Raw genomic sequence first — 27342 nt, 5'->3', positions numbered from 1 at the left:
TTTTTTTTTTTTTTGTTTGTTTTTTGAGACTGGGTTTCTCTGTGTAGCCCTGGCTGTCCTGGACTCACTCTGTAGACCAGGCTGGCCTTGAATTCACAGAGATCTGCCTGCCTCTGCCTCCCGAGTGCTGAGATTAAAGTGTGCGCCATCTTACCAGCTAACAGCAGCTTTCTTTCCTCCCACCCAGAGCCTCCCATTTTTCTCTGGAGCTATGAGTGGTCACATGGGACTGAGGATCAGGGAATGGCCTGGGGTTCGAGGAGGAGGCAGAGTGGGCAGAAACGTTCCTCTCCTGCTTCTAACTGGGAACATTATGATTCTGCCCATCCTGGTCCCAGAAGATACTAAGAATTCTCTGCGGGAAAGACAGGAAAGGGAGAGGCCTCCGTCACACGTTAGTGATCACATAAACACATCAGCGAACTTGAGGCCTGGTCGGGGAATGTTTGAGAACAATACTCTGGGCCATTTCCCACATGGAGACAAATTTTCTCGCCCTCCAAGTTTGGCCAGTGTACTCCGTCTGCTCAACAGGTGTAAGGTAGCCGTTCCCACAGGTACAGGTCACAGGCTGGCCTCTGGCAGCTGGAAAAGTCCCCCAGGCGGGTTATCTGGCCAGCCGTCCACTGTGAGCACCTGCTGTGTGCCAGGCATCATGCCAGACCTTTTATAGAATTAGTTCATCCCGTTCTTGTGACATTGCTGCAGGGGGAGGCATTATTATCCCCGTTTAATGGATGAAGAAACTGAGGCTTCACAAAGTTCTTTCTGGGTCAGCTTCCTCAGCAATGGATCGGGAACCTGGGGGAGAGCCGAGCCGTCCGGAGTGGGGCCACCCTCAGGCAAGCTTGTTCTGCTGTATAGGCTCTGCCTTCTGTGCCTGCATGGTTAATCCAAGAGACAGGACACACGTGTGTCACTCATGTCACACACTCAGCCAAGATACCATCCTTGGTACTGGGGACTTGGCCTAAGCGATAGACCCTGAGGCTAGAGGTTCAAATGGACATGAGGAGTCAGCTGCCCATCTGGGCACTGGGCCTCCCAATGTCTGTCCAGTGCTGCCCAGCTGACTCATGGAACTCAGAAAGTCCAAATTTTATAAGGTCATTCAAGCACCCCAGGGCTTCACACTCTGCTTGTTGACATGTAGGGCTGGCTGGCATGGCACCTTCTGCCGGCCACGTGACTCATGGGCACTTTTTCTTGGCCCCATCATCCACACACAAGACCTCTGGTCCGGGCCCCAGCTCCCAACCTACAGAACCACAGGGTCTCGCTATGTATCCCAGGCTGGCCTGGATTCCCTCCGTAACACAGGATGACCTTGCATTCAAAGCAACCCTCCTCCCTCAACCTCTTAAGCACTGGGATCATAGGCATGCACCCCCACATTGAGAGCTTATGGGGAAACCCTGATAGACCCGCAGTGGCTGTCTGGAACACTGTGGACAAAGGGGGTGTCCCTCCTCATGGGTTAAGAATGCCTGCTGCAGGCTAGGATGAAGAAGTGATGGCTGCGTGCTGTGAATTTGCTTAACAAAGATGCTCTTGTGGCCTGTTTCAGAGAATCCTCGGGAAGTTCCCCTAATGCTCCTCACAGGTAAGACGCCCCAGTAACCTATTTCTGTGAAGACAAGTCCTGGGGAAAAAAGTTACACTGTGGGGATTTCAAGTTGGGTCAGGCTACCCATAGCCACTTCCTGCCCCAGATAAGGGCTAGGGCCCACACTGAGGGTTATCCGTGAAGTCACAGTCACTGTCTTGAGGCCTCAGTTTTGAGGACTCAAGCCATATAGAACAGCACTTGGAGATCGGAGATCCTCTTTTCCTAGCAGCATCGTGCTCCCCATCACCTCTGTCTTCACCCATGTCAGGGATGACATGCAAATTCAGACCTGGTTTATGTGGTTGCCATGGCAGAACACACGGCCCTCCCGGGGCATATTCTGGTTTTGGTTTTCCTGTTTGTTTGGTGATTCCGAGGACTGGACTTGAAACTTTTTTCTGCTAGACAATCGCTTTATTCCCAAGCCACCATCAGCCCCATGAGTACATGTTTGTTTGTTTGTTTGTTTGTTTGTTTGTTTCAGAGACAGGGGTCCTTCGTGTAGCCCTGGCTGTCCTAGAACTCACTCTGTAGACTAGGCTGGCCTCAGACTCAGAGAAATCTGCCTGCCTCTGCCTCCCGAGTGCTGGAATTGAAGGTGTGTGCCACCGCTGCCGGCTCCATGAGTACATTTTAAAAACAGAAAACCAGGACTGGGGAGATGGCCCGGTCCTTAAAGTGCTTGCAAGGTCTGAGCAGAATCCAGCACCAGGAAGTAAAGATGGTGTGACTTGTCTGTAATCCCAGAACTCAGGAGTCAGTCAGAAGCTAGCAGATCCCTGGGGCTGGAGGCCAGCTTTGCCTGAGCGAGAGCTTCAGCTTCTAGTGAGAGACCTTGTCTTCATAGAACAAGCAATGATACCTCAGGCTAGCCTCTAGCCTCCACCCACACCTACCATGCATCTATGGACACATAGACAGACAGACACACACACACACTCCACGAAGAACCCTAGCTAGGTGTGGTAGCTCACCTGTAATCCTAGCACAAGATGCTACTTGGCAACTTTGAGACCAGCCTGGACCATGCAGTGACTTAGAAAAAAAATAGTTGCACAGCAAAAGCATTTCTTAAACGAAATTTCCAAACCCTAACTGTCTCTAAAAGCAGAATTTTAGGATGTGTAGCAGGTGAAGGGGGTCCCATTTGAGGTTCACTGTGTCCATGAGGACCGGCAGCCATTCCTCAAATAGACCCAGGTTTGTGCGCATGAAGGCTGGCCACACCCCACCCCTGTCTCTGTTTGCTAAGCCCTGAGCAGGCCTCTGCAGTTTCCTCGTGAGACAGTCTTGTTTGGCTCTGATAGGCGGCTCCACTCCACCCTGTTTCCCAAGCCTTCTGGGTCGTAGGGCTCTCCACCCAGGGCAGAGGACCGAGGGAAAAGCCTACTGGTAGAAGATCAATCCATGGTCTCAAATTTCCAGAGAGTACTTTGGGAAAGAGGGGAGATGTTCTGCAAACGTCTACAAGTTTCCTGGGCAGGGAAAACTCAACGGTCCTAATCCTACCTCTCTCCGACACATCTTTCCATAATCCTTTTCTACTTGAGTATCTCCAGAAAGAGGGAACCACCCTGGGCTCAGGAAGGCGGCAACTACCCACCCTGGGTAGCTGCTCAGGAAGATGGCAGCCAGCTCCCATGGTAAACTACCACCGTTCTCTTTCTCTTTCTTTCTCACAGGCAAAGGTAGGGCTGGTGGAAAGGCCCTGTGGTGGAAAGATGGTTAGACAGTCACCAGTATAGCCCACATGAGCAGTGGTATCTTTAAAAAAAATCCTTTTTTTTTTTGTAATGTGGGAAAGTAAATGTTTTAAATAAGAAAAGTTTAGATTCTACTAGAGACCAAACCCCAATATACATACCTGTTTCACGTCAAGCCAAGAGAGGGCTGTCCTGCAAGGTGAGGCCACTTCCTTGAGCCTTGTTGTGTTTGGCTTCTACAGCCAGCTGTGTTGGTAAAAGAAGAACGAAGGCAAGGTTCTCCGAGGAGCACAGGCCTTGTTAGACAGCGGAAGCCGGTTGGCGCCCTCAGACCTGGGCCTAAAACCCGGAGGACCACACTGCCCTGCGCTGATGGACCATCCAACTCTGTGGTCCTTTTCTGCACCTCTTGCCTAGAGAGGCAGCACAAGGGGCTGGGTCTCAGCCGGGTGTGTCTGGGTGACCTCCAGAGACAAGCGCTCACCCTGAGCTGCTGCTCCGGCCTGTGGTAAGCTGCCACCGGGTCATCCTGCATCTTGAGACCAGACCCAAGGATTTGCTTATCGCCAGGAAATCCTGTGACACTCAGGTCTGGCTGTGACTTGGGACCTAAGTTTGGCTGGACACCCCAACCCCAGGCCTGCTTGGCTACCCTGTGTTTCTTTGGGACCTGAGTTCCAGCTTCAGGTGCCAACAGACCCAGAACAGGGGATGAGCGAAGGGCAGTGCGGACAGAGGAGACGGGGAAGGAAGTGAGGCAGGAGGGGACAGGGTGGGCGCTGCTGGGGAACAGTGGGCATGAGGGTGCCTTTCTGTGGGCTCTGTGCATGTGGGGGGTATGATGGTGTGTGTGTATGGGGGGTGATGTGTATGTTGCGGGGGGGGGGGTTGGGTGTGATGTGCGTGTGTGTGTAGGTTGCTGAGGACTGGGCTAGTACTCTGCCACTAACCTCCATACGCCCGGCCCCACACACTTCCATCTTCAGCATTGCCAGTCCCAAGCTCTGCCTGGCCTGCCAAGGACTCTGCGAGATCACACAGAACCGTCGGTCCTCTGCCAGCACCCGACACAGAGTCACTGTTACAATCTTGGGCCTTGTTACAGTCTAAATGGCATTTGCGGCGTGCGTGTTTGCTAACTTTGATTTGGGTGAGAGGAGTCCCTGTCACCTGGCCAGCCATGACATGCTTAGATCCAGGGCTACTTGGAAAAAGGATCTTGGGTGTCCAGGTTCCACCAGGGACATGACCACCTTGCTGGCTTTCCTTCCACCCTCTGCCTCAGGTCCCAGACACTCCTGGTCTGGCCAGGGTGAGCTCCCATTGCCGGGAACTGATGTCAAAGACCATGGTTGGGTCTCCTGCCACCCACCAGCCCTAGAGGTCCCCAGAGTCAGATTGACTTCTTGAAATTGTGACAGCATTTCCTGAACAGGTGTCCTTGAGAAAGCTATTCAGTGTCCCTAAGACAGAGCAGGGGTTTTTGTCTTTTAGTTGCTGGGAGAAAGGTGGTTCATTAAGATTCTGGGGGTTTCTCTGTATAGCCTTGGTTGTCCTGGACTCTCTCTGTAGACCAGGCTGACCTTAAACTCCCAGAGATCCACCTGCCTCTGCCTCCTGAGTGCTGGAATTACGGGCGTGTGCACCACGCCCTGCTGGAACAGTCCTTTTTAATTGCTGCTGCCAAACAAGCAGAGAACAGAGGTGGATTTAACGTGGAAATGATGCGCTGAAGCCAAGTGAGGTCCAAATGATGTAACAGCCCGCTGTGCAAATGGAAGTGCCGCAGAAATTCAGACAGAGAAGAGAGGGGGAGGACTGAGTCATCCCCAGCACATGGCAGCCTCCCGAGGCATGTCACCCTCAGACAAGATTGGCTCTAATTGGTCATCTTTCCACTAGTAGCAATTTGGTGTCAGACAGATAACATCATGTGGTTCCATTCAACTCATAGTTACTTAGCATTTTGCTGGGTTTGCTGTTTTCATTCATTTGTTCATTCGTTCATTCATTCGCTTTTGTGATGCTCTCCCTCAAACCTAGGGCCAGACAGAGAATCAGCAGGTGCTCTCCCACTGAGCAATGCCCCAACTCAGTGTCTGCGTATCCTGTGCCTGGTTCTTTATGCAGATATATTGCTAAATAAGGGGACATGCAATATGAAAAGGTAAGTGTAAAAATAGATATGTGTGTATGTGTGTGTGTGTGTGTGTGTGTGTGTGTGTTTTCAAAATGAAATCCTGGAGATCCAAGCATGGTGACACAAGCTTATAATCCTAGCACGAGGGAGGCTGAGGCAGGAGGATCAAAGAGTTCAAAGGTAACTCCAGCTACACAGTGAGCTCCAGGCCAGCCTGGACCACAGAGTGAACCCTGATACAAAAAAGAAAAGGAAAAAGAAAGAAGCAAGCAAGCAAACAAATCGCAGGGATAAATACGATGAAAAACAAAACAACCGTGCTGAGCTGTGTAGAGGGGTGACAGGGAGGGCAGTGGCAGCAGCAAGCTCGCTCTGTGTCTGCCTCCCTGCGCACTCTGACCTTCGTGTCCTGACTCATCCATTCATCTTGCACTGAGAGTCACGCAGGAGCGAGAGGCAAGGTACACAGCATCAAAAGAACCAGCCTTAAGCAGGTCACGGCCTGAAACCGAGCATTCAGGAGGGGAAGCAAGAGGGTCAGGCGCTCGGGATCTCCTGTAGCTACATATGAAGTCTGAAGCTAGCCTAGGCTACATGAAACAAAAGGAAAACCTCATGTAGGCTGGCACGGAGTGGACCCCATGATCTACTTCCTGTTTAGACAGTGGTTCTCAACCTGTGGGTCTCAACCCCCTAGAGGGTCAACTGACCTTTCCCGGGAGTCGCATGTCAGATATGCTGCATACAGATATTTATGTCCCAATTCATAACTGCAGAAAAGTGACAGTTATGAAGTAGCGATGAAAATAGCGGTTGAGGGGCACCACAGCTGCATTGGAGGGCTGCAGCATTAGGAAGGTGGAGAGGCGCTGTGTTCAGGCAGTAGGTAGAGCTCAAATTAGAGCGTGTTTGCATTGGCAAAGAGGAAGAGAGAGCCAGGTCAGGAAGGCGGGGCCTGCCCGCCGCCCTGTGAGGAGAGCGCTCAGCAAGCACGAAGCAGGAGGCAGCAGAGCCACTATCGCTTTGAGGCCAGGCTACCCAGGAGTGTACCTCAGACCTCAGCGTGAAGGAGCGGAGGGTACCAGTGGCAAAGAGCCACCAGCAGGCTACCTGGGAGCAGGGACCACCCAAGGGAGTGATAAATGTGGACAGCCACATGAGGGGAAGACCTTGAACTCGCGGTACTTCAGGGTCCACAGTGACAGCTATCTGGAGGGCACAACACAGTCACGGTCACAGCAGCCTTGGTGGCTGCTGGGCCCTGGGCTAAGCATTCAGTTGACACGAGAAGCTGTGTTGGGGGAAAATGAGGAACCTGAGCCCCCAGGGAGGAATACCCAGGCATGCTACACCATCTCCTGCCAAGCTCAGGGGGAAGGGCATTGGGTGATTCATTAGTGAACGTTATGGAAAGATTGGCGCGTACCAACTGTAACAACACAGGTGAGCAAGACTGATCCAGGAAAGTCAAGTGTGAGCCACAGCTGTACCACCCACAGAGCCTTTCCAAGAGAACCGGGTCTGATTCAGCCACAGCTCAGCCCTCAGGCACAGACAGAAGGCAGAGTGGTCCAAGTGGGTGGGCTGCCCCCTTCCATACTCCCTCATCTAAATCCAGAGTCCTTTTTCTAACCGTCCCTGCGGCAAGAGCTCTAGACCTCAGTTTCAGAACCTATGAAATGGGGACGGTAATAGCTCTGTTGTTTGGTGCAGCCAGCAGCAGCTGAGGCCATCGTTGTAAGGCCTGAGTATATGAAGGCTGTGAGCTCTTGGTGTTAAATCGAGGGATCATTTTGTCTCTTTCCAAAGATGCCCACAGAGAGGCGGTGTGGGGAGAAGCCCCTTATCCCGCCTACTGGACTGAGCTGTGGGAGAGCAAGCTCACTCATCCTGCAGAGCCCACTTTCAGTTAGGGGTGCACAGAACCTCTCCATCTGTCCCCGCCCTTCCCAGGTCATCTCAGAGTCCACACGCCTCTTCACAGACTGGTAAGAGTCACCCGGCTTCCCCAGGCCGGTCCCATGTCCTGTCCGAAGGGTTACTCATAATACCTACTATGCCGGGGTCTTGTGAGTCCCTGTCCGTGCTTCCCCACAGGAGACACGTGTGTGTCTGTGTCTGTGTGCAGTGGTAGACAGATGGACCTTGTGTGTGTGTGTGTGTGTGTGTGTGTGTGTGTGTGTGTGTGTGTGTGTTTGAGTGTTTGAGGCAGGCTTTCTCTGTGTAGACCAGGCTGGCCTTGAACTCACAGAACTCACCTGCCTCTGCCTCCTGAGTGCTGGGAATAAAGGTGTGCGCTACCACCCAGCCTCAGAAGGACCTTTTATTTATTTATTGGTTTTTTGAGACAAGGCCAAAAAAAACCAAAATGTAGCCTTGGTTGTCCTGGACTCACTTCATAGACCAGGCTGGCCTGGAACTCACAGTGCTCCTGCCTCCCGAGTGCTAGGCTAAAAGGCGTGTACCACCACGCCCAGTAGGATCTTTTATTTCAAAAAAGGAAGCAAATGAGTGTGTTTAAGACCAGCCTGGGGTACTTAGTGAGTTCCAGACAAACCCTACCTACATAGTAAAACTAAAAATAAATAAATGGGGGCAGATTAACAAAACTCTATAAAAATTGTCCGTTATTCTGAGCACTAAATTTGGCATCTAGGCTCTGCCTGTCAAGTGTTCTGTGATCTTGTCCTTGTCACCTCTCTCATCTCTTCCCACTCCTACCCCCTCTCTCTCCCAAGTGTCTGTCTGTTCCCCAACCACTGTTCTTAAGGCTCTCTTCACCTCACTCTATAATCTCACACCTTGGCTTCTTTTTTGAGACTTGGCTGAAAGATCGTTTGTCCTCGTAGGCCGTCGCCGACCCCTCAGGGTCAGACTCCCCAATCAGACCCGCATTATTAGGATGACGATTCTGAGACAGGATCACACCAGAAAGCCCAGGCTAACTTTGAATTTAGAGTCCTCCTGCTCTGAGTGCTGGGATTATAGGTGTGCAGTGCAATGCCAGCAAGTCCTGGAGATCAAACCCGGGGCCTGTACGTGCTGGCAAGCGCTCCACCACTGAGCTGCATCTCTAGCCCCTTTGTTGTCTTCTGGATGGCTCCCGGTGATCTGGACTCCCTGTCCGCTGTCTCCCTCTCACAGCGGGGACACTGGAAGCAGTCTGGCATCGGAAGGTACTCAGATGCCACGGTCAATGCCATGGTCAGCGTCAGTTGTCAGGTTGACACGGCTGGGAAGAGGGGCCCTCAGATGAGGAATTGCCTCCGTGGGATTGGCTAACCTAAGTAGGACGGTCCACTGTTGGGCCTAGAATGCCATCCTGAGCAGGAAACTGTTTCCTCCCCAGAGATGCTTTTGGTGGGTGCTTTATCACAGCAACTACCACGGCTAACCTGAGAGATGAACTGCTTACGAACCCTTTACTGTGCCCAGGGCTCCTGAGGAGCTTGGGGTCTCCAGTGGTACCTGATGCCCCAGCAGAGGTCCCTGGGCCTGCCACTCACAGACCTCTCTCCTGGGCCCCTCAGGCGTGTGTGCTGGGTGCAGCGTCTCGGGCGGGCAGCAGCCTGTGAGGAGCAGGCTGGCACAGAGCTCTGAGCCCTGCTCCCCAGGTGTACCTTCCATGTGGACAAAGCGCCGCCCTTCCCCAGGTATTAGCCGACTTTTCCCCTTGCAGTGTTTGGCTTAAGGATTAAAGCTGGTGGAGGAACCTATAATTTCCAGGGCCGTCTGTTTCTTTCTTGGCTACCCACAGTACATTCATTGTTTTATTCCCAAGCCCCTGATAATGCTGTTCCAGACGTGTCTGCTTGATGTCATCTGACAGGACTAAGCTTCCCTGAGCCGGAGGACCGACAGCTGGCCATTCTCTACCTTCTTCTGCCCTCTCTTAGGTCAGCGCTGAACTTATCCTCCCTATCCCTCTCCCCCCCCCTTTTTTTTGGACAGAAGGTCTCATTAGTCCAGGCTGACCTCAAACTTGGTTGTAGCTAAGGCTGGCCTCTGCCTCCCAAGTGCTGGGATCACAGACATGTATCATATGAGTGAATTTTATTTTAGAAGGGTCTTGCTATGTAGTCCAGGCTGGCCTCAAACCCAAGCCAAGCCTCTCTGAGGACTGGGGTTATAAATGTAACCATCACACCAATCATTAGTTTATTATTTTTAGTACTGCAGTAACTTGTTTAAAGAAATAGGCTGCTCCATAAGTGAATTTTCAGAACAGTGTGTGTGACGCACTAAAACTGTAAACAACCAAAATCAGCTTTATTGACGTGTGACAGAATATATAGATGTGGTACAGTATACAACTTAGTATGTTTTGACACATGAAAATATCACCACAATCAAGATAAGGAAAGTGTCCGTCATGACTACGGCTTCCTTCCACCCCTCCCTGCTCACTTCCCCAGGCAACCAGAGATCTGCTTTCTAAATAAATGCATGTCTGGTTCCATGATGTCTCACCCATTTCCCCACTTTAGTCAACAGAGTGTGATCCCTGCTTCACCTTGTTATTAACACTAGGAAAGTGATGTCCTCAGATGTCATGAGCACGTGAAACATCCTTGGCTCTGAACGCTAAATGGCCCACTGTCCTACCGCCACACACACACACACACAGTGGCTCGGCGCTTGGGAGCCATCTGGACGTAGGGCTCCCGGCTGACAACTCCTAATGCCTCCAGACTGGCACATCCAGCTCCACCCTGTGAACTTCCCATTGCTTGCTGTGGATCGGCGTTCTCCCCAGGGAGGGATTTCTGTCACTGCAAGGGGTTTGACAAAGTCTAGGAACCTGGGGGAGGGTGGGGATGTCTGTGGGAGTGGCATCTGGTATGGAGTCCAGAGGTGGCCAGTGTTCTTCAGTGCCCAGACAGTGCACACCACGGGGCCTGGCTGGCCCAAGGCATTTACAGTGTTGAAGCAGAGAAACTGTGTAAGACCACGACGGGAAAACTCAGCCTCAAGTGATGGTGACTGGATGGGAGGGTGAAGGAAGAGCAGCCGGCCGGGTGGAGTAGCCAGGTCACAAAGGTAAAGAGTGAAGGATCCTGCCCGGTCTCAGGTCAGAGGCAACTCTGGCCTCATAAGGACAAGCCCTAAGCTACGTGTGCTGAGGCACCAGGGCCCAGCACCCAGCAGGTATTCAGCGGGTGCCTGGCAAACAGGGCTGCACCCCAAAGCATTTATTAGGTGCCTAATTGTGGGTAGCACTCGTTGGCACGGAAGGTGAGGCTGAAGACATACAGCTGGCCAGAGGAAGCCATTAAACCATCAAGTGACTGGGGTGCAGAAGAGCCCGCGGTAAAAGGTAAGTGCAGACCCACCCCAATAAACGAGAAAATGAGAAGGGCTGGTCAGATTGGGATCCAGTTCCAACGTGACCAGAGATGTCACCATCAAATCACTTGTAGCTTGGAAGCTCCTCCCCCCACCTACAGACACCAGTTGGCCTGTCTTATAAAGGGTTTTTTCCCAAAGTGGTTTAGCCAGAACCGGAAAGTTACTGCCTGCTGTGACAAGAGGCTCACTGAGGAGGCCCGCGCAGCCAGCAGGCAAGTAGAGGCAGTGGAGATGGATCTGGGTTTCTCTGGAGCTCGCTGGTGATGTATGAGCTCGCTTTATTTGGTTTTGCATGGCTTGGAGCTTTCATTATTGTATTATAGGAGCTATGGAGACATTCCTGAGCATTTACATAAGAAAAAAGAAAGCAGAACGCTCTCCCATCCCTTTACACACATGCTATGTGTGTATTAAGGTGATTTAAACCAAGGGTGGATGCTCCTGAAGGCTTCTGGGTGCCTCGGGCTGGGGAGAAGTTTGAAAAAAAAAAAAAGAGGCTACCACAGCTTCCCAAGGGGACAAGGGGACTGGCTGGATTTCAGCACTAAAGCTCTCTCAATGGTTATGTATGAATCAGCCCCAGATCTAAGGATAAAGAGACCTGGCTGGCCCTGCCTCCCCCCACCCCCATCCAGACGGCCCTGCTTCTCCTTCTCTACACTCCAGTCACTTTGAGTGCTAAGGGTTCTATAGAACTGCCGCCAGAGAGGACTCACCTCAGGAACTGAGTGCTAAATGAAGCAGCTGAACTTCCTGGATGCTTAGGCTTCAGGTCAATGCTAAGAATGACAAAGAATCCAATACCTGCCTGCGGGACTAGTTCCAGAGAGGAAAGAGAGTCTCCCTCTAACCAGGATGAAAAAGGCTTTCAGATTCTTGTCAGCAGAACTGTTGCAAATGCAATCTATGTGACCTTCCAAATGGGAGAGGGACAAAGTGCCAGCAGCTGTGGGTGAGGAGGGCAGCTGCCCACCTGCTTGGGTCTCCCTTGCTGAGGCACCGCTCAGAGGCACTGTCTAGGTTCTGCTCCCTGCTCAAGGCATTACCAGCGGGGAGGGCTGGCAAGAGGAAATGGTTGTGCTCCCGGGCAGCCTTGCTAGTTTTTCCCCTCCAAAGACCCACAGAGACTCATGTTGGCCAGCCTCCAAGGAAGGGTGAAACCACAGGGCCTTTCATTCTCGGGTAACCTTCCTTTTAGGTCACAGGACAACTGGGAGGCGAGGCGCATGGGGGACTCCCTTGTCCCTAATTCCCCTAAATGGGTGCTGTTGCTCAGAGCCCGAGGAAAAACTCTGATTCACTTCCTGACTCAGTCTCACCGCAAGAGTATTGTTCTCCCAACTGTGTACGGCGTGGCGCGCCTAGGGCCTACCCCATAGTGGTCCCCGTAGGTCCTGGCTCCTTCTAAGGGGAAGTCCCCAATCTGAGAAAGACTTACAGGCTTATTTTCAACTTTTAGGGACCCCACGTCTGCAGTGTTTTTAAGGAAGCTCCAATAATGACAGATTCGATTAAGTCCGAACACATTCCCATTTTCAGCGGGGTAAATCGAGCCTCTGAGAATTTATGGTTGGCACAATGCAAAACAGTGCCACGGGGATTTGAAGCCAGCCTTGCCGGATGACCTTCCACGTGAATGGCTTTAGGAATACACACACATATTCCGAGGGGTGTGTGTATATGTGTGTGCTTATTTGGGGGTTCTGAGACAAAGTCTTGGTATGTCGTCTTGGCTGGCCTTAACACTTGTGGCCATTCTCCTGCCTCAGCCTCCCAGTTCTGGGAGTATAGGCAGTTGCTACCACTCCTGGATCCTTAGTCTAGTTAACCTCCCTGGAATAAATTCCATCCTCCGAAAAAAAAAAAAAACACAACCCAAGGATACAGGAAAGGTAGCTAGGTATGGAGGAATGACCTTTCTGGGGTTTGCGGGGCAAGAGTTAACATTCGCAGCCAGCCGAGGACCCAGCCTAGCTCCTAGCAGCCCTTGTTTCGGGAACCGTGTTAAAGACACAAGGGAAGGAAGGGGTAGGGTTATATACCGAGATTATCTCACAGAGAGCAAGGAGGGATGTGCCGTTGGCCACCTTGGAGCAACCCAGCCCGGGAAGATCTTGGCCTGTTTCCCCTCTTCTTTCTCAGCTCAAGCAGAATGTTGACCTCAGCCAAGTAGCACAGCCGTTTTCTAGGGCAGGAACCCAGGGAGGGAAGAGCTCCGGCTGGTATATTGTAAGTAGCTCGGAGGGACGCGCTGCCAAATCTGAGGCCTGCTAAAATTGTGTCATTTAAGGAAAATTATTTAAACTTTGTGTGCCTCAGTTTCCTTATCTGTTAAGTGGGATTAATAATGTCAGCCTGAATGGATTATGTGGATTAGAGTATGTACATAAGGAGAAGATAGTGGGAACACATTGGCCTGGTGCCTGGCTCTCCGTTGTTGTGGGGCGGGGGTGGGGTGGGATGGAAGGGGGAAGGTATATATTAAAAAAAAAAAAAAAGACCAAACAAAAAAAGGGGGTGGGCTATTTCTGTTTGCCCACCTGTCTCTACAGAAGCAAATAAAACTGTGACTCCTCTAGGAGGAGGCTCAAGGGCTGCCCTGCCGCTCTGAGGTCCGACCTGGGAGTGGAGTTACCACAGGTCAGCCATCCCAGGGCGCCTCCCGCGACTCTCCCCAAGCTCGGGGCTCGGGAGCGGGGGCCGCGGGAGAGCCAGGGCCTGCCTGGGCTCCCCGCGGCTCCCGGCCCTTCCCTCGCCCCGTCGCCCGCGGGCTCCCAGACAGTGTGCCCCGGGAGTTCGCGGGGCCGGGAGCCGAACCCGGCGCGGCCGGAGGGGCCTGGAGGTGGCGCGCAGGGACCGCGCTCCCCACCCGCCCCGCCGGCGGCTGCAGGCAGGGCGCCCCGAGGCCGCGGGGGCCGCCGCGTGGGGCGCTCGGAACGCCGGCCCGGCACGGGCGGCGAACGGGCCGGGGCGGCTGCGGCCGCGGAGCGCGGAGGTGGCGCCGCGAGGGGGAGGGGCGCGGCGCGGAGGAGGAGGAGGAGGAGCCGGGGCCGCCGCCGCCGCCGCCGCCGCCGTGACAGCGGCCCGAGTAAACAAGCCGCGCCGCCGCGGCCGGGCCGCTGCCCCCGCCCGCGCCCGAGCCCAGGCCGAGCCGTGCCCTGGTCGCCGGCCGGGCCGAGGCCGCGCCGCCGCGCCTCCCCGCCTGCGCGCCGTGACGCCGCTGCCGGGCGCGGGGACCGCCCGAGCCAGGCCCCCGCCGCCGGGCTCTGTGCTCGGCCGACGGGTGCCCGAGCAGCCGCGCCGCTCGCCCGGAAAAGTTTCCCCGCCCGGCTCCCCAGGGTAAGCGGCGAGGGCGCGCGGCCCGGGGCCGGGGAGGCGGCGCGCCGGGGAGCCGGGCCCGGAGCGGGCTGGGGAGCGCGGAGCCGGGCGGCGCAGCCCCGGGCCTCGCCGGCCGCCGGGCTCTGGCCGCGGATTCCCGGCCGCCGCGGCGGGAGGACGGGAGCCGCGCAGCCCACCTGAGCGCGGGGCTTGGGCCCGCGCCGGTACTTTTCCGCTGGGGCCGGGGCGAGCCCTCTGACCTCAGGAAACGCCGGCAGGGCGGGCTGGCCCGGGCAGTCCTCGGACGCTGGGTGCTCCCGCCCGCCCGCCCGCCGTCCTCCGTGGCCCCGGCGGCGGGGGCCTGGGCCCCGGGGGGCACGCTCCTGGGAGGGCGCGGGGTCCGCGGTCGGCCCGCACACCTGTGCGGCCGGAGCAGTCGGGGGCGGGATTCGCGGGCACGCGCAGGCCGGCGTGGGGAGGCTCTGGCTGCCTCCTGCCGAGGCCTGGCCGAGGCCCCTGCTGCCCCCGTCGGGTGGCTCGGCCGAGGGGCGGCCTGCTTGCCAGACAGGTCTGACGGCAGACGCTAGGCTGGTCAGCGCCTACTTTCCCACCGCCCCTGGTTCTTGCGCCAGTGGGGGAGCGGACTTTCATCTCTCTGGAGCGCCGGGATCCTCTGACTTGGGAAGTACCGAGGCAGCGCAGGTGATGTGGCCCAGGGAGGGCCTGTGGCCGCTGGCCAGGTGTGGACCCAGCAAAGCAGAGTGGTCGAGCAGATTAGGTGTGTACGTTGGGCTTCTGTCTGAAATTTGTGTTTTTAAAAAGAGGATTCGATGGCTTAAAAAAAAAAAAGTTTGAAAGCCGCTGCCTTAATAGTTTTTAACCACGAAGGAAACTGAGGCCCAGAAGGAGGAAATGACTTGGGTGAGATCACAGAGGGAACAGTAGTTGGGCAGGGAGTAGGAGTTAGAATTTCATGGGAGCGTCTGGGTGTCTTTAACAGGAACTGCCTTGGGATCTCTGCTGGAAAGAGGGACCTGATTGGGTTCTCCAGCGGTCTGCAATGGCTCAGCCAGGCCTCCAGGTCCCAGGAAACAGCAGCCACACCTGGGGCGGGAGTTGGGGGGAGTTACGTGCGTTTTGATGCCTGGGGTGGTTGTCTCGGTTGGCAGGTCCTAGGGAGGGGGGAAAAAGGCTTTGCCCAAGAAAACAGCCAGGAACAGCAGCAGAGCTCAGCCTGTAGGCAGGCCCAGAGCTCAGTGTTGGACAAGGCTGACCCAGAGAGGCTAGAAATACAGCCAGCCTCCTGGTTTTGAGACAACTGGGACTCAGAGCGTGAGTCAGAGTCTGGAATGGGGGTGGGGAGAAGCCTGTTCATTCATTGTTCTCAGCTCTTGGTTGTGTGTGTGTGTGTGTGTTTGGGGGGGGGTTCCTCCCTCTATGTCTGATGGTAAGGTAGGTCTGTCTGATGTCTAAATCCATAGGTAGGGACACTTGGTGTGTGTATGGGGGGGGGCTGTCCTGTTCAATTTTGCCTGAAGCTCAGTTGCTTGCTTTTTGGAGTGCTGCTAGGTATTAAGTAGTTGGTTAATCACCTTTAACGCCAAGCAGCTGTGGCCCTATCGCCAGTTTGCTGGAACCTGAGCTAGATCCAGACCAACCCAGCCATAATTTGGAAGCTGCAGGTAGATCTCAGAGCTTTGAGCAGGTTTTAGATGTGACAAGAAAACAGGTCCCGCATCCATGTGGGTTTTGCCTCTAAGCTTTTACCCTTTAGCACTGGGGCGCCTGATTGTTCGTGCATGCTGGCTTTATCGGGGGTGGGGGGAGCATTTAGCTGTACCTCCCAGGCATGTCTTTGGAGCCCTTTGGACTCTGCCCTCCGGATGTGTAGTCTGCCTCATGGATGTCTCCTGCCATCAGCTGTCAGGTTATTTTGGTGTAAACTGAAAATACTCCAGGATTGTGTGTGGAGTCTCCTCAGCCTGTGGGTTGAGACAGCAGCGGCTAGGGAGGCCTGTTGTAGCTCAGGGCAGCTTCTGGAGAGCCAAGTTGTTGCCAGTGCTACCAGATCTGTCCAGCTTCCCAGGGTAGTGTGTGCTGAGGCAACTTCATCTCATGGTCTGGCTGAATGGTCACTTCTTGGGCTGGGCCATGGGAATGGTAGGGACATGGGGCCCTGGCACTGAGACAGGATACCCCCAGCAGCCTACTGGAACCTCTCCTAGCTCCCACCCTCCCCAGGAGCTTGGCTTGTGGCTAGTCAGGGGCCCCTTCTGGGGACAGTTATGTGGCCCCAGGCGGAGAGGTCTTGCTGTCTGTTTGCTGAAGGAGGGAAAACAACCCTCAGGACTATTGATTCAGCCTCACCTTGGTGCTCCTGGCTCAGCAGCCAGTGTTTGCCCTGGCTGCCCAGCTCAGATTACGCAAGATGGTGGGCCTGGAACAAGCCAGGGGGTAGCTCTGGCTCCTCAACCCAGGCAGGGCTGGAGAGCAGTAGCAAAGATGCCCAGGAAAGAGCCTTGGGCCCTGCCTCTGTAGATGGCTGTGGTCTCAGCCCTAAAGGGAGGCGAAGCCTCAGGAATGATTCCCTGCCCGGAGCATGCTTCTGCAGCCTCCACCCCAAGTCACCCACTCCTTCCTCCCAGGGACCGAGTCTTTTCAAATAACCCTACAGCTAACCTTTTTGCTGCACCAGGGCACCCTAACGAGCTGGGTAGACCCTGTTCATTTTTTAAAGAGCCAACATTTTATTCTTTCATGAAGTATACCTAGGTATTATGAGAGCATACAATAGCACAATGGAGAAAGTAACAATTTCTACTCCTAGCTCTCACCATCTCCGAGGAGCCATTGTTAACATTTTAATGTGTCTCCTTCCAGATTTTGTTTTGGTTATGTATAAACATGCATGTACAGTTTTAAGAAAACAAAATGGAATCATGAGTACATGCCATTTTATAATGTATCTTTCTTTCTTTGGTTATTGTTTGTTTTTTATTTGAACTGACTCAAGTCCTGATTGTATTCTTGATGGAGAAAGGCTTGTGAAGGGAGATGGAGTCTTTGTGTCCGTTTGGCAGACCTTTAGGGGTATGGGCTGGATTTCTTTCAGAGACAACTTGGAGGTTCGCGGTGTGTTTGCATGTTTGTGTCTGTCTGTTGGGGGGAGGGAGGGCTGGTCTTGGAGCCCTCGGGGCTGGAGTTACAAGCAGTTGTGAACCATCCAATACAGGTGCTAGGACGGGAACTCTGGTCCTCTGCTGCAGCAGCGTGCGTGTGTGTGTGTGTGTGTGTGTGTGTGTGTGTGTGTGTGTGTGTGTTCTTAACTACTGTCTCTCCAGGCCTGACCACCGTCCTGATTTAGAGTGCTGTTTGTTTGTCTGTTTGGTTTTGAGACAGGGTCTCTTACCTAACCTGGAGCTTGTGGACTTGGATAGGTTAGCCAGCCAGCAAGCCCCAGGGATTCTTCTGTCTCATCCTGCCTACAGCGCTGGAGTCATAGACACAGGCTGCCAAGCCTACCTTCTTATGTGGGTCCTGGGACTCCAGACCCGGGTTCTCAGGCCTGGGCAGCAATGACAGTTCCTTCTGAGCCGTCCTCCCCGCCCCTCAGGTGTTCGGTCTGCTCATCTCCCCTGAAACGCCCTCTAGGCCCTGACTAAGCCTTCAGAACAGGAAGGTCAGTGTGTGACTGAGAAGGGCTGACTCTTTTCCTCTCTTCCTCTTGTTTCCTCAGGGCCAGCCCTCATCCTGCCCCCACCAGCCCTGCCCATCTCGGCCCCATGCCCCCGCCAGTCAGCTCCGGGCCCCTGGCAGTGAGCAGGCACGTGGCAGCCAAGGCCCTGTGACCAGGCCAGGGAGACGGGAGCTCCGGGGTCCCGGCGATCTGCCCCCCCATGGAGCTGAGGCCCTGGTTGCTATGGGTGGTAGCAGCAGCAGGAGCCTTGGTCCTGCTAGCAGCTGATGCTCGTGGCCAAAAAGTCTTCACCAACACGTGGGCTGTGCACATCTCGGGAGGCCCAGCTGTGGCTGATAGCGTGGCCCGGAAACATGGGTTTCACAACCTGGGCCAGGTAGGTTTCTTACGTGGCCTATTGGTGTAACTTCAGGACATTACCTGGTGGTGGGGAGAGTGAGGGCAGAGGCTCTTGTACCACAAAGCAGAAATAGTTGAGCTTGTCTTGCAGGGCATGTGGGCAAGAGGCAGGTTTTGAGGGGCATTGTCCTGTGTGTGAGCTTTCATCACAGTTGTTTAGAAAAACCAGCAATCCCAACGACGCTGTGCCTCTCTATCCCCTGCATGTTCTCGTGGGTCCTGAGCAGGGAACAGATGCCCCCCTCCCCAACTGCCGCCTTTGTGAGCCTCCCAGCAGCGCTGTCCACCCCCAGCTCTGCCTCCTCCAGGGACCAGCAGATGGAAGGCCCATCTCAGTATCACTGCTTTATTGCAGATCTTTGGTGACTATTACCACTTCTGGCATAGAGCAGTGACAAAGCGGTCCCTGTCGCCTCACCGCCTGCGGCACAGCCGGCTGCAGAGGGAGCCTCAAGTAAGTGTGGCCCTGGCCCTTCTGGCTGCCACCCCCTTCTGTTCTGAGCCTTCTCCCACTCTGCACCCCCCACCCCCACCCCCCACACCCCCGTGTCATCTTTCTCTCCTGCCTAGGTGAAGTGGCTGGAGCAGCAGGTAGCAAAGCGAAGGACCAAGAGGGATGTGTATCAGGAGCCCACGGACCCCAAGTTCCCCCAGCAGTGGTACCTGGTATGCTCCTTGGGCTCTGTCCTCTTCCCGTCCACTGTGAGGTCCTGTGAGTGGATGAGGCTTCTCTAATTCTTTCCTCCTCTTATTTCTGCCTCAAGCCCGGCAGTTCTCAACCTTCCTAATGCTGCAGCCCTTTAATACAGTTCCTCATGTTGTGGTCACCCCAACCATACAATTATTTTGTTGCTACTTCATTACTGTAATTTTGTGACTGTTAAGAATTGTAATGTAAATACTCTTAGAGATAGAGGGTTGGTGAGGGGGTCTCGACCCACAGGTTGAAAACCACTGTTGTAGCACCTCCTGCCTCCCCAGAATCTGTATATTTCCAGGAGAACCCAGGAGTGGCGTTTTTTAATGACTTATTCATTTTTATTTTACATACATTGTTGTTCGGCCTGCTTGTATGTGTGTGTTGAGGGTGTCAGATCTCCTGGAACTGGAGTTACAGACCATTGTGAGCTACCATGTAGGTGCTGGGAATTGAACCTGGGTCCTTTGGAAAACAGCCAGTGCTCTTAACCTCCCAGCCATCCCTCCAGTCTCCAGGAGTGGCATTTCAAGAGCTGGGGTGGGTGTAGATAGAGGTTTTGAGGTGGACTAAGCTCTCTGAGATAACAACCAAGCATCTCTGGTAATGGGCTGGTCGTCTCTGCAGTCTGGTGTCACTCAGCGAGACCTGAATGTGAAGGAAGCCTGGGCCCAGGGCTTCACGGGGCATGGCATCGTGGTCTCCATCCTGGACGACGGCATCGAGAAGAACCATCCTGACTTGGCAGGCAATTATGTGAGGAGCGAGGAGAGTGGCAGTAGTGACCCCTGGGGAGGGGCCCCTAGGGACTGTCCTGTGATGGCAGCGTGGTTAGGAGGAGCTCCTGATGATGCCATGTTCTTACCAGGATCCTGGAGCCAGTTTTGATGTCAATGACCAGGACCCTGACCCACAGCCTCGGTATACACAGATGAACGACAACAGGTGAGAAATGCTATGTTCCTGGTCTCTGAGCCTCCTCCCCTCTCTTATCCATCAAGAACATAAGGGTGAGTCTGAGTGTCACATGTCCCACCTAAAAACTGACGTCTTTCTGGGCATGGTGGCATTCCCCTTTGATCCCAGCACTTGGGAGGGAGAGGTTGGCAGATCTCTGTGAGTCTGAGTCCTGGTCTACATAGAGAGCTCCCTGCCAGCCAGGCTGCGTAGTGAGACCTTCTCTCAAGAAAACAGCATCGAAACCACACAGCTGAAGTCTTTGTGTATAGTCCTGGTCCCCAAAGGGAGTTCTGGCTTGGTTTTTCGAGATATGGTTTCCATATGTAACCCTGTCCTGGAATTTGCTGTGTAGACCAGGCTGGCCTCACGCAGAGAGCCGCTGCTATCTTCACAGTTATAGGCATGTGCCATCGCACCCGGATCCAGGGGAGGTTTTGGTCAGAGCAGGGAGGGCTCCAGGCCCCACAGAGAAGTGCCGTGTACACAGTGGGGTGACGGCTGTGGCTCAAGGTTCTGGCCCTTCGCCTTCCTCCAGCCGCTGCTGTGCCCTCACCCCTGCAATGCTGTGTCCTCGCTCCCGGCAGGCACGGTACTCGGTGCGCAGGTGAAGTGGCAGCGGTGGCCAACAATGGTGTCTGTGGTGTGGGTGTAGCTTACAACGCCCGGATTGGAGGTGGGTATGAACTTGGCCATGCGTCCGCATTGAAGGTGGGAGGGATCTCTCTCGGAAGTTTTTCTGCCCACTCACCACCTTCCACGGTGGATCCTTTGGCAGCATGCTAGTCTACGGAGGTTCTTAGCAAAAGGAAACGCCGGAATCCCAGTGCTGGTAGCATGGCAGGGTGGGGTGGGGCCTTCTGGCAGAAATCTCCCTACGTCACAGCACGACCTTCGCTCCTCCTCTGAGGCCCAAGTCTCCGCTTAGTGAGGAAAGTGTGGCTTGGGGAATCCTCCTCTTTGGGTCCTGTTCTTGAACAGCAGTGGTAGACAGTAGATAAGGGGCTTTGGGTTTCCCAGCACTGGCCTCTCCTCTCTCTTGCTCCTCCCTGGGGTTCAGGCTGGGCCTGTGCCTACGGGTGCCCCTGGCGGCTGGACCCAGGCAGCATCCCTTTTCCCACCCCCCTCTGCGGCCAGGGGTGCGAATGTTGGATGGCGAGGTGACTGATGCAGTGGAGGCACGTTCGCTGGGCTTGAACCCCAACCACATCCACATCTACAGCGCCAGCTGGGGCCCTGAGGACGACGGCAAGACTGTGGACGGGCCGGCCCGGCTCGCGGAGGAGGCCTTCTTTCGGGGAGTTAGCCAGGTAAAGTGGGGGTCCTGGCCGAGCCCTGGAAATAAGGCTGGCTGAGTTCTGTTTTCTTCCATGGCTCTCTTCCTTGTTTGTTTGTTTTTTTTTTTTTCCTCCAGTTTTCTGAGACAGGGTTTCTCTATGTGACCCTAGCTGTCCTGGAACTCACTCTGTAGACCAGGCTGGCCTTGAACTCAGATCTGCCTGCCTCTGCCTGCCAGGTGCTGGGATTAAAGTTGTTTACCACCATGGCCCAGACCTTGTTTTGTTTTTGAGACAGGGTCTTCCTTATAGCTTAGACTGGTCCAGCACTTACCATGCAACCCGGGCTAGCCTTGGACTCATGATTCTACTGCCTCAGCATCCCAACTGTCGGGGTTACAGGTGTGCACCATCATGCCTGACTCTTGTGTTTCATTTTAATCTTGACAAAACTGGTAAAATTAAATTTTATAGAGGCTGGAGAAATGTCCCAGTGGTTAAGAGCACTGGCTGCTCTTGCAGAAGGCTTAGATGTGGTTCTCAGAACCCACAGGGCGGCTCACAACCATCAGTAACTCCAGTCCAGGAATCTGATGCCCTCTTCTGTCCTCAGAGGGCACCACACACACACACACACACACACACACACACACACGTAGTACATGTACATACATGCAAGCAAAGCACTCATACAAATACAATACAAATTTAAATAGAAGAAACTAAGTGTTATTAAGACATTAAGGAGTTGGGGACTGAAAGCGTGCCTCTGAGGTCCTGGTTTTTCTTAATTTTCTTTATGTTTATGTGTATATCGCTTTAACGGCGAGCGTGTGTGTGCCCCACACGTGTTCCTGTTGGAGTCCTCGGAACAGCTACTGTGTGGTTGTGAGCCACCGGAGGGTGCTGAGAGCCCAGCCGGGGTCTTCCGCCAGAGCCGCAGGCGCCTCTACCTGCCGAGCTGCCTCTCTAGCCCTGACTTAGTTCTAAACCGGGGCAAGGGTTAGCAGTGTTGTAGCGAATCCAGGCATCACGTATGTTAGGCGGGTCCTCTGCCGCAGCACCACCTCCCAGGCCAGGGGTTTGATTTCAGCACTACCAACAGTAATAAACGGAGTGACAGGGTCAAGGAGGTGGCTCCACAGGTGAGTCATCTGCTCGCGGGCCTAGCGACCTGCGTTCAGGCCGCAGTGTACGTATCAATGTGGAAGGAGAGAACCAACTCCACACGGTTGTGTGGGTGCCACGGCACGCATAACCATAATACGTATCGTACAATAATCCTTTACGTATAAATTTAAGAAACAGGGGTAAAAAGAAATAAAAAGAACCTGTTACTCCCTGTGTGTGCATTACCACTCCAGGCATTTCGGTGTGAGCCTGGTCTGATTTTGTGCACAGACCTAATATGCGTACGTAATGATCTATGAGGGATCTTTTGGTGGCTCCTAGAAGTGAACTTGGGAATCCCTGGAGATGGAGACTCCCATCTTCACAGTCCACTGTAGCATCTTCCTGCTGCACCTCCTGGCCCTCCATCCACCCCGTTCCCCGTCTTGAGTAGCCTCGGCCCCCTCTGTTCACAGGGTCGTGGCGGCCTGGGCTCCATCTTTGTCTGGGCCTCGGGGAACGGGGGCCGGGAGCATGACAGCTGCAACTGTGACGGCTACACCAACAGCATCTACACGCTGTCCATCAGCAGCGCCACGCAGTTCGGCAACGTGCCGTGGTACAGCGAGGCCTGCTCCTCCACGCTGGCCACCACCTACAGCAGTGGCAACCAGAACGAGAAGCAGATCGTGAGTCGGGGCCGGGGCCGGGGCTGGGAGGCGGGCTTCTTGCTGTTCAGGGCTCCATCAGGCCTCCTCTGCTCTCACCCCTGTGTGGCTAGATAGGAGTGTCTTGGGCCCGGTGGAATGTGCACTGTAGCTAGGGGTTCCCGTCAGACTCTTGAGGGCTGCAGAACCATCTCGGAACCCCTGAGAAGTATAGACTCTCCCTGAAAACATGTCTTGTACTTCAACTTCTAATTGATCCCCCCTTATTCCTTGAGAAGCTTGGCCCTAGAAGCAGCTGTGCATGTTAGCAAGGTCAGAGCTGGAACCCAAGTGTCTTAACTGATTCACCAGAGCATCTGGGGTGCCCGGGGCCTACAGGCAGAAGGACAGGCAGGTGACTTCTTCACCCCTCCCAACATCCATATCCATCAAGTTCTCAACACCATTGTTCCCTGGCAGGTGACAACTGACCTGAGGCAGAAGTGCACAGAATCTCACACAGGCACCTCAGCTTCTGCTCCTTTGGCAGCTGGCATCATTGCTCTCACTCTAGAGGCCAAGTAAGTGGGCAAGCAACAGCCTGTCCCCACCAGTGCGTTCTGGCAAGTGATGATCCAAAAGGTCTGACCCCCAGACGCTCCCTCCTTTGCAGTAAGAACCTCACTTGGCGGGACATGCAGCACCTGGTGGTCCAGACCTCCAAGCCAGCCCACCTCAACGCCAATGACTGGGCCACCAACGGTGTGGGCCGCAAAGGTGAGGCAGGCTGACCCGAGCTTCGGCTGGGAGCCGGGATGGGGCTCTCCCACCTCCCTGCTGACCCTTCCCTGCCTCCGCAGTGAGCCACTCGTATGGCTACGGGCTGTTGGATGCCGGTGCCATGGTGGCCCTGGCCCAGAACTGGACAACAGTGGCCCCCCAGCGGAAGTGCATCATTGAAATCCTGGTGGAGCCTAAGTAAAGATTGGACCCTGAGTGGGAGGGAACAAATGGGGCTTGAGCGCCTCTGGAGTGCCCACTGGTCACTACAGGCTTGCCTAATCCCACGGTGCTTTCTGCACAGGGACATTGGCAAACGGCTAGAGGTGCGCAAGTCTGTGACGGCGTGCCTTGGCGAGCCCAACCACATCACCCGTCTGGAACATGCTCAGGCACGGCTCACCCTGTCTTACAATCGCCGTGGTGACCTGGCTATCCACCTCGTCAGCCCCATGGGCACCCGCTCCACCCTGTTGGCTGCCAGGTGCCCACCATATTCCCTGCTCCCTTGCATTTCCTAGTTGATTCCCCCATTTATCCCCAGACTCTAGCAACCCTCGGTAACACTTGGGGAGGGACAGCCGTGTCCTTTGGGACTACCTCATCACAGGAATCCTTGGCTTAGACCCATTTGTCAAGCCCCCTGTGTGTGCCCCGTTGTGAAAGAGTGTCCTGTTGAAGAACATCCGGAAGACAGCCTTCCTGAGAGGCATTTCTAGTCTAGCAGGTTGCCACCTGGGAAGAATGGCATATGTCCCATATGTCCCAGGCCAGGTGTCCCCTGACCTAGGTCCCTCTAAAGCCTCAGATGGCTATATGGAACTCTCTTCCTCCAGACCTCACGACTACTCTGCTGATGGGTTTAATGACTGGGCTTTCATGACAACTCATTCCTGGGATGAGGACCCCTCTGGTGAATGGGTCCTAGAGATTGAAAACACCAGCGAGGCCAACAACTATGGTACTGGAGGCACTGGAGGGTGGGGGATGGGAAGAGAGCTGGTGGGCACCAAGGGTGCTCACACCCTTAACCTTTTCTCTTACCAACTCTGGAATAGGGACGCTGACCAAGTTCACTCTGGTACTGTACGGCACGGCCTCTGAGGGGCCCTCTACACCTCCTGAAAGTAGTGGCTGCAAGACCCTCACGTCCAGCCAGGCCTGCGTGGGTCAGTAGGGGTGTGATGGAGGATGGGAACAGCGTGGGGAATGGGATTGGAACAGTGGAGTCAGAGGGGACAGGGAAAATAGAGACAGCTAAAGAAAGGGGGCTCCTGGGGACTGCCTTGGTCTGTAGGTCTGTGGGGCCACCATGGACCTTGGGTGGAGAGCTCAGTGGCTTAGAGGCCACAGTCCACTTGACTAATGCTCTCCCTCCTCTCCTGCCGACAGTGTGCGAAGAAGGCTTCTCACTGCACCAGAAAAGCTGTGTCCAGCACTGCCCACCAGGCTTCACACCCCAAGTCCTCGATACACACTACAGCACTGAGAATGATGTGGAGATCATGCGTGCCAGTATCTGCATCCCCTGTCACGCCTCATGTGCCACGTGCCAGGGCCCAGCTCCCACAGACTGCCTCAGCTGCCCCAGCCATGCCTCCCTGGACCCTGTGGAGCAGACCTGCTCCAGGCAGAGCCAGAGCAGCCGCGAGTCTCGCCCTCAGCAGCCGCCTCCCGCACCGCCTCCGGAGGTGGACGTGGAGCCCCGGTTGCAGGCCGGGCTGCTGCTCTCCCATCTCCCCGAGTTAGTGGCCGTCCTCAGCTGCATCGGCTTCCTGCTGGTCTTTGGCACCGTCTTCCTGTTCCTGCAGCGGCGCTCGGGCTTTAGCTTCCGGAGATTGAAAGTCTACACCATGGACCGAGGACTCGTCTCCTACCAGGGGCTGCCCCATGAAGCCTGGCAGGAGGAGTGCCCATCTGACTCCGAAGAGGATGAGGGCCGGGGCGAGAGGACCGCCTTTATCAAAGACCAGAGCGCCCTTTGACGAGCCCACTGCCCACCCCGTCAGATTGATCCCTTCCTCGGGCACTTTTTAATTCACCAAAGTATTTTTTTATCTTGGGACTGGGTTTTGGACCCTAGCTGGGAGGTGAGAGGGGCAGAGACTGCTTCCTACCCCACCCTTGGGCCTACCTGTTTGCCCGAGGTGGGACCCCAGGAGCTCACCCCCTGCTAACTGTCCGTGTGGAGAAAGGCGTGAGGGCGGCTTCTGCGCCCAGCCAGAGTTCCTGCCGAGCAAAGAGGGGCAGCCTTTCTCTGGGTCCCTGACCAGGCTGCAGTCCTGCCCCTTTCCTGCCCCTCAGAAAGCAATAATGGTACCCATCCAGGCAACAGGGAGGCTGGCTAGGAGGTACTTGAAGAAAGCAGCCACCTCTCCAAGGGCTTTTGCATCCCCTGACCCTCTCTGGCTCACGGATGAGCCTCTGCAGAAGCTGTAGTCATAGGAAGGGACCAAAGCAAAGCAGGCACTTTCCGGTGTGCCCACACTTACATGCTGTCAGCCTGCCTCTGCACTCCAGGCCTCCTCCTCGGCTTGTAGCCAGGCCGAGCTAGGTCGGCACAGGCCAGGCTGCAGCTCTGGGGGCCTTACGCTGGTGCCCTGACTCTCCTCTCTGTGGCACCCCCTCCACCAGGGCCCTGTTTTCTGAGCCCGGGGCTGCCTGGGTTGTTCGCACCCTCAGTCCCGGAGCCCCTGGGTGAGGTGGGGAGGAACGGTAGCCCAGCCGGCTCCTCCCCCCCACCCGATGCTGCTTTCCCCTGTGGGGATCTCAGGAGCTGTTTGAGGATATATTTTCACTTTGTGATTATTCACTTTAGATGCTGATTTTTTTTTTTTTTTTTTTTTGTATTTTTAATGGGGGTTGCAGCTGGACCATTCACCTCCTCACACCCATGTCCACCCTGCCCTTCCCGTGGCTGCCTAGCCCCCAGTCATAGGGGCCTGCAGCATATTGCTGAGGCATAGGGAATAAGCCCCAAGGCCTGAAGAGGCAGGCTGGCCAGGTGGGCTCTAGGAAAGGGGGTCATGGTGGGAGGGGTAGGCTGACATCATCTGTTTCAAATGGGGTTGTGCCAAGGGCTTATGGGTCGCTGGCTCTCCAAGTGCCAGGGGGTGGGCAGGTGGCGGCACCAAGCCCTTTCTAACACTGTGCCCTGGTAGAGAAAGCATTGGCCTATGATGTCCCCCAAACCCCCTCTTCTGATGTGCCTTTTGCACCCCTCCCATTAGGACAATCAGTCCCCTCCCACCTGAGAAACCCCCCTTTTTTTTTTCTTTTCCCTAGCCCTTCCTGGTACCCTGCCTGCCTGCCCAGGGGTGCCCCTTGCTCTCCTGCCCGCCCCTCGAGGCCATCCAGGCTGGTTTTGTAAGTTGCTGGGTTGGTGCACAGTGATTTTTTTTTTCCTTGTAATTTAAATGGGCCTGGCATTGTTGGTTCTATTTAATGGACACGAGATAATGTTAGAGGTTTTAAAGTGATTAAACGTGCAGACTATGCAAACGAAGCCTGGTCTCCCGTGTGCTTGCTCTTCTTGGGACCCTTTACTCTGTTCAGCTGGGGCAGGGGTAGGACCTGGGGCCCCGTTTGGCTTAGTGGTGTCTTGACTGCCTACAGAGAGGCTTAAGTCAGAACGCGGAAATGTGCCCAAGGAGGCCAGG

At 54.8% G+C, this 27342-nt stretch overlaps 1 protein-coding gene across 1 annotated transcript; it reads left to right on the top strand.

Annotated features, from left to right (window-relative positions):
- The first annotated feature begins 14588 nt into the window (after positions 1-14588).
- On the top strand, positions 14589-27188 carry Furin (furin, paired basic amino acid cleaving enzyme). The gene is made up of 16 exons (XM_021645278.2): positions 14589-14897; positions 17856-18192; positions 18571-18669; positions 18786-18881; positions 19540-19668; positions 19781-19857; positions 20457-20545; positions 21007-21179; positions 22733-22945; positions 23384-23484; positions 23577-23680; positions 23764-23881; positions 23988-24167; positions 24520-24644; positions 24742-24852; positions 25076-27188. Exons 2-16 carry the CDS (start codon positions 18016-18018, stop codon positions 25666-25668), a joined length of 2385 nt encoding a protein of 794 aa, XP_021500953.2. The 5' UTR covers positions 14589-14897; positions 17856-18015; the 3' UTR covers positions 25669-27188.
- The last annotated feature ends 154 nt before the right edge of the window (positions 27189-27342 follow it).

The sequence above is a fragment of the Meriones unguiculatus genome, chromosome 14, assembly GCF_030254825.1.
Source record: "Meriones unguiculatus strain TT.TT164.6M chromosome 14, Bangor_MerUng_6.1, whole genome shotgun sequence".
Taxonomy (NCBI): Eukaryota; Metazoa; Chordata; class Mammalia; order Rodentia; family Muridae; genus Meriones; species Meriones unguiculatus.
This window is presented reverse-complemented; position numbering and strand designations above follow the sequence as displayed.

Bases quoted from the DNA above. Each gene is read 5' to 3' on its own strand.
- Furin (XM_021645278.2), top strand. From the start codon at position 18,016: ATGGAGCTGAGGCCCTGGTTGCTATGGGTGGTAGCAGCAGCAGGAGCC. The intron at 18,882-19,539 runs GTATGCTCCTTG...TCGTCTCTGCAG, and splicing joins TCCCCCAGCAGTGGTACCTG to TCTGGTGTCACTCAGCGAGA. The intron at 24,645-24,741 runs GTACTGGAGGCA...ACTCTGGAATAG, and splicing joins CAGCGAGGCCAACAACTATG to GGACGCTGACCAAGTTCACT.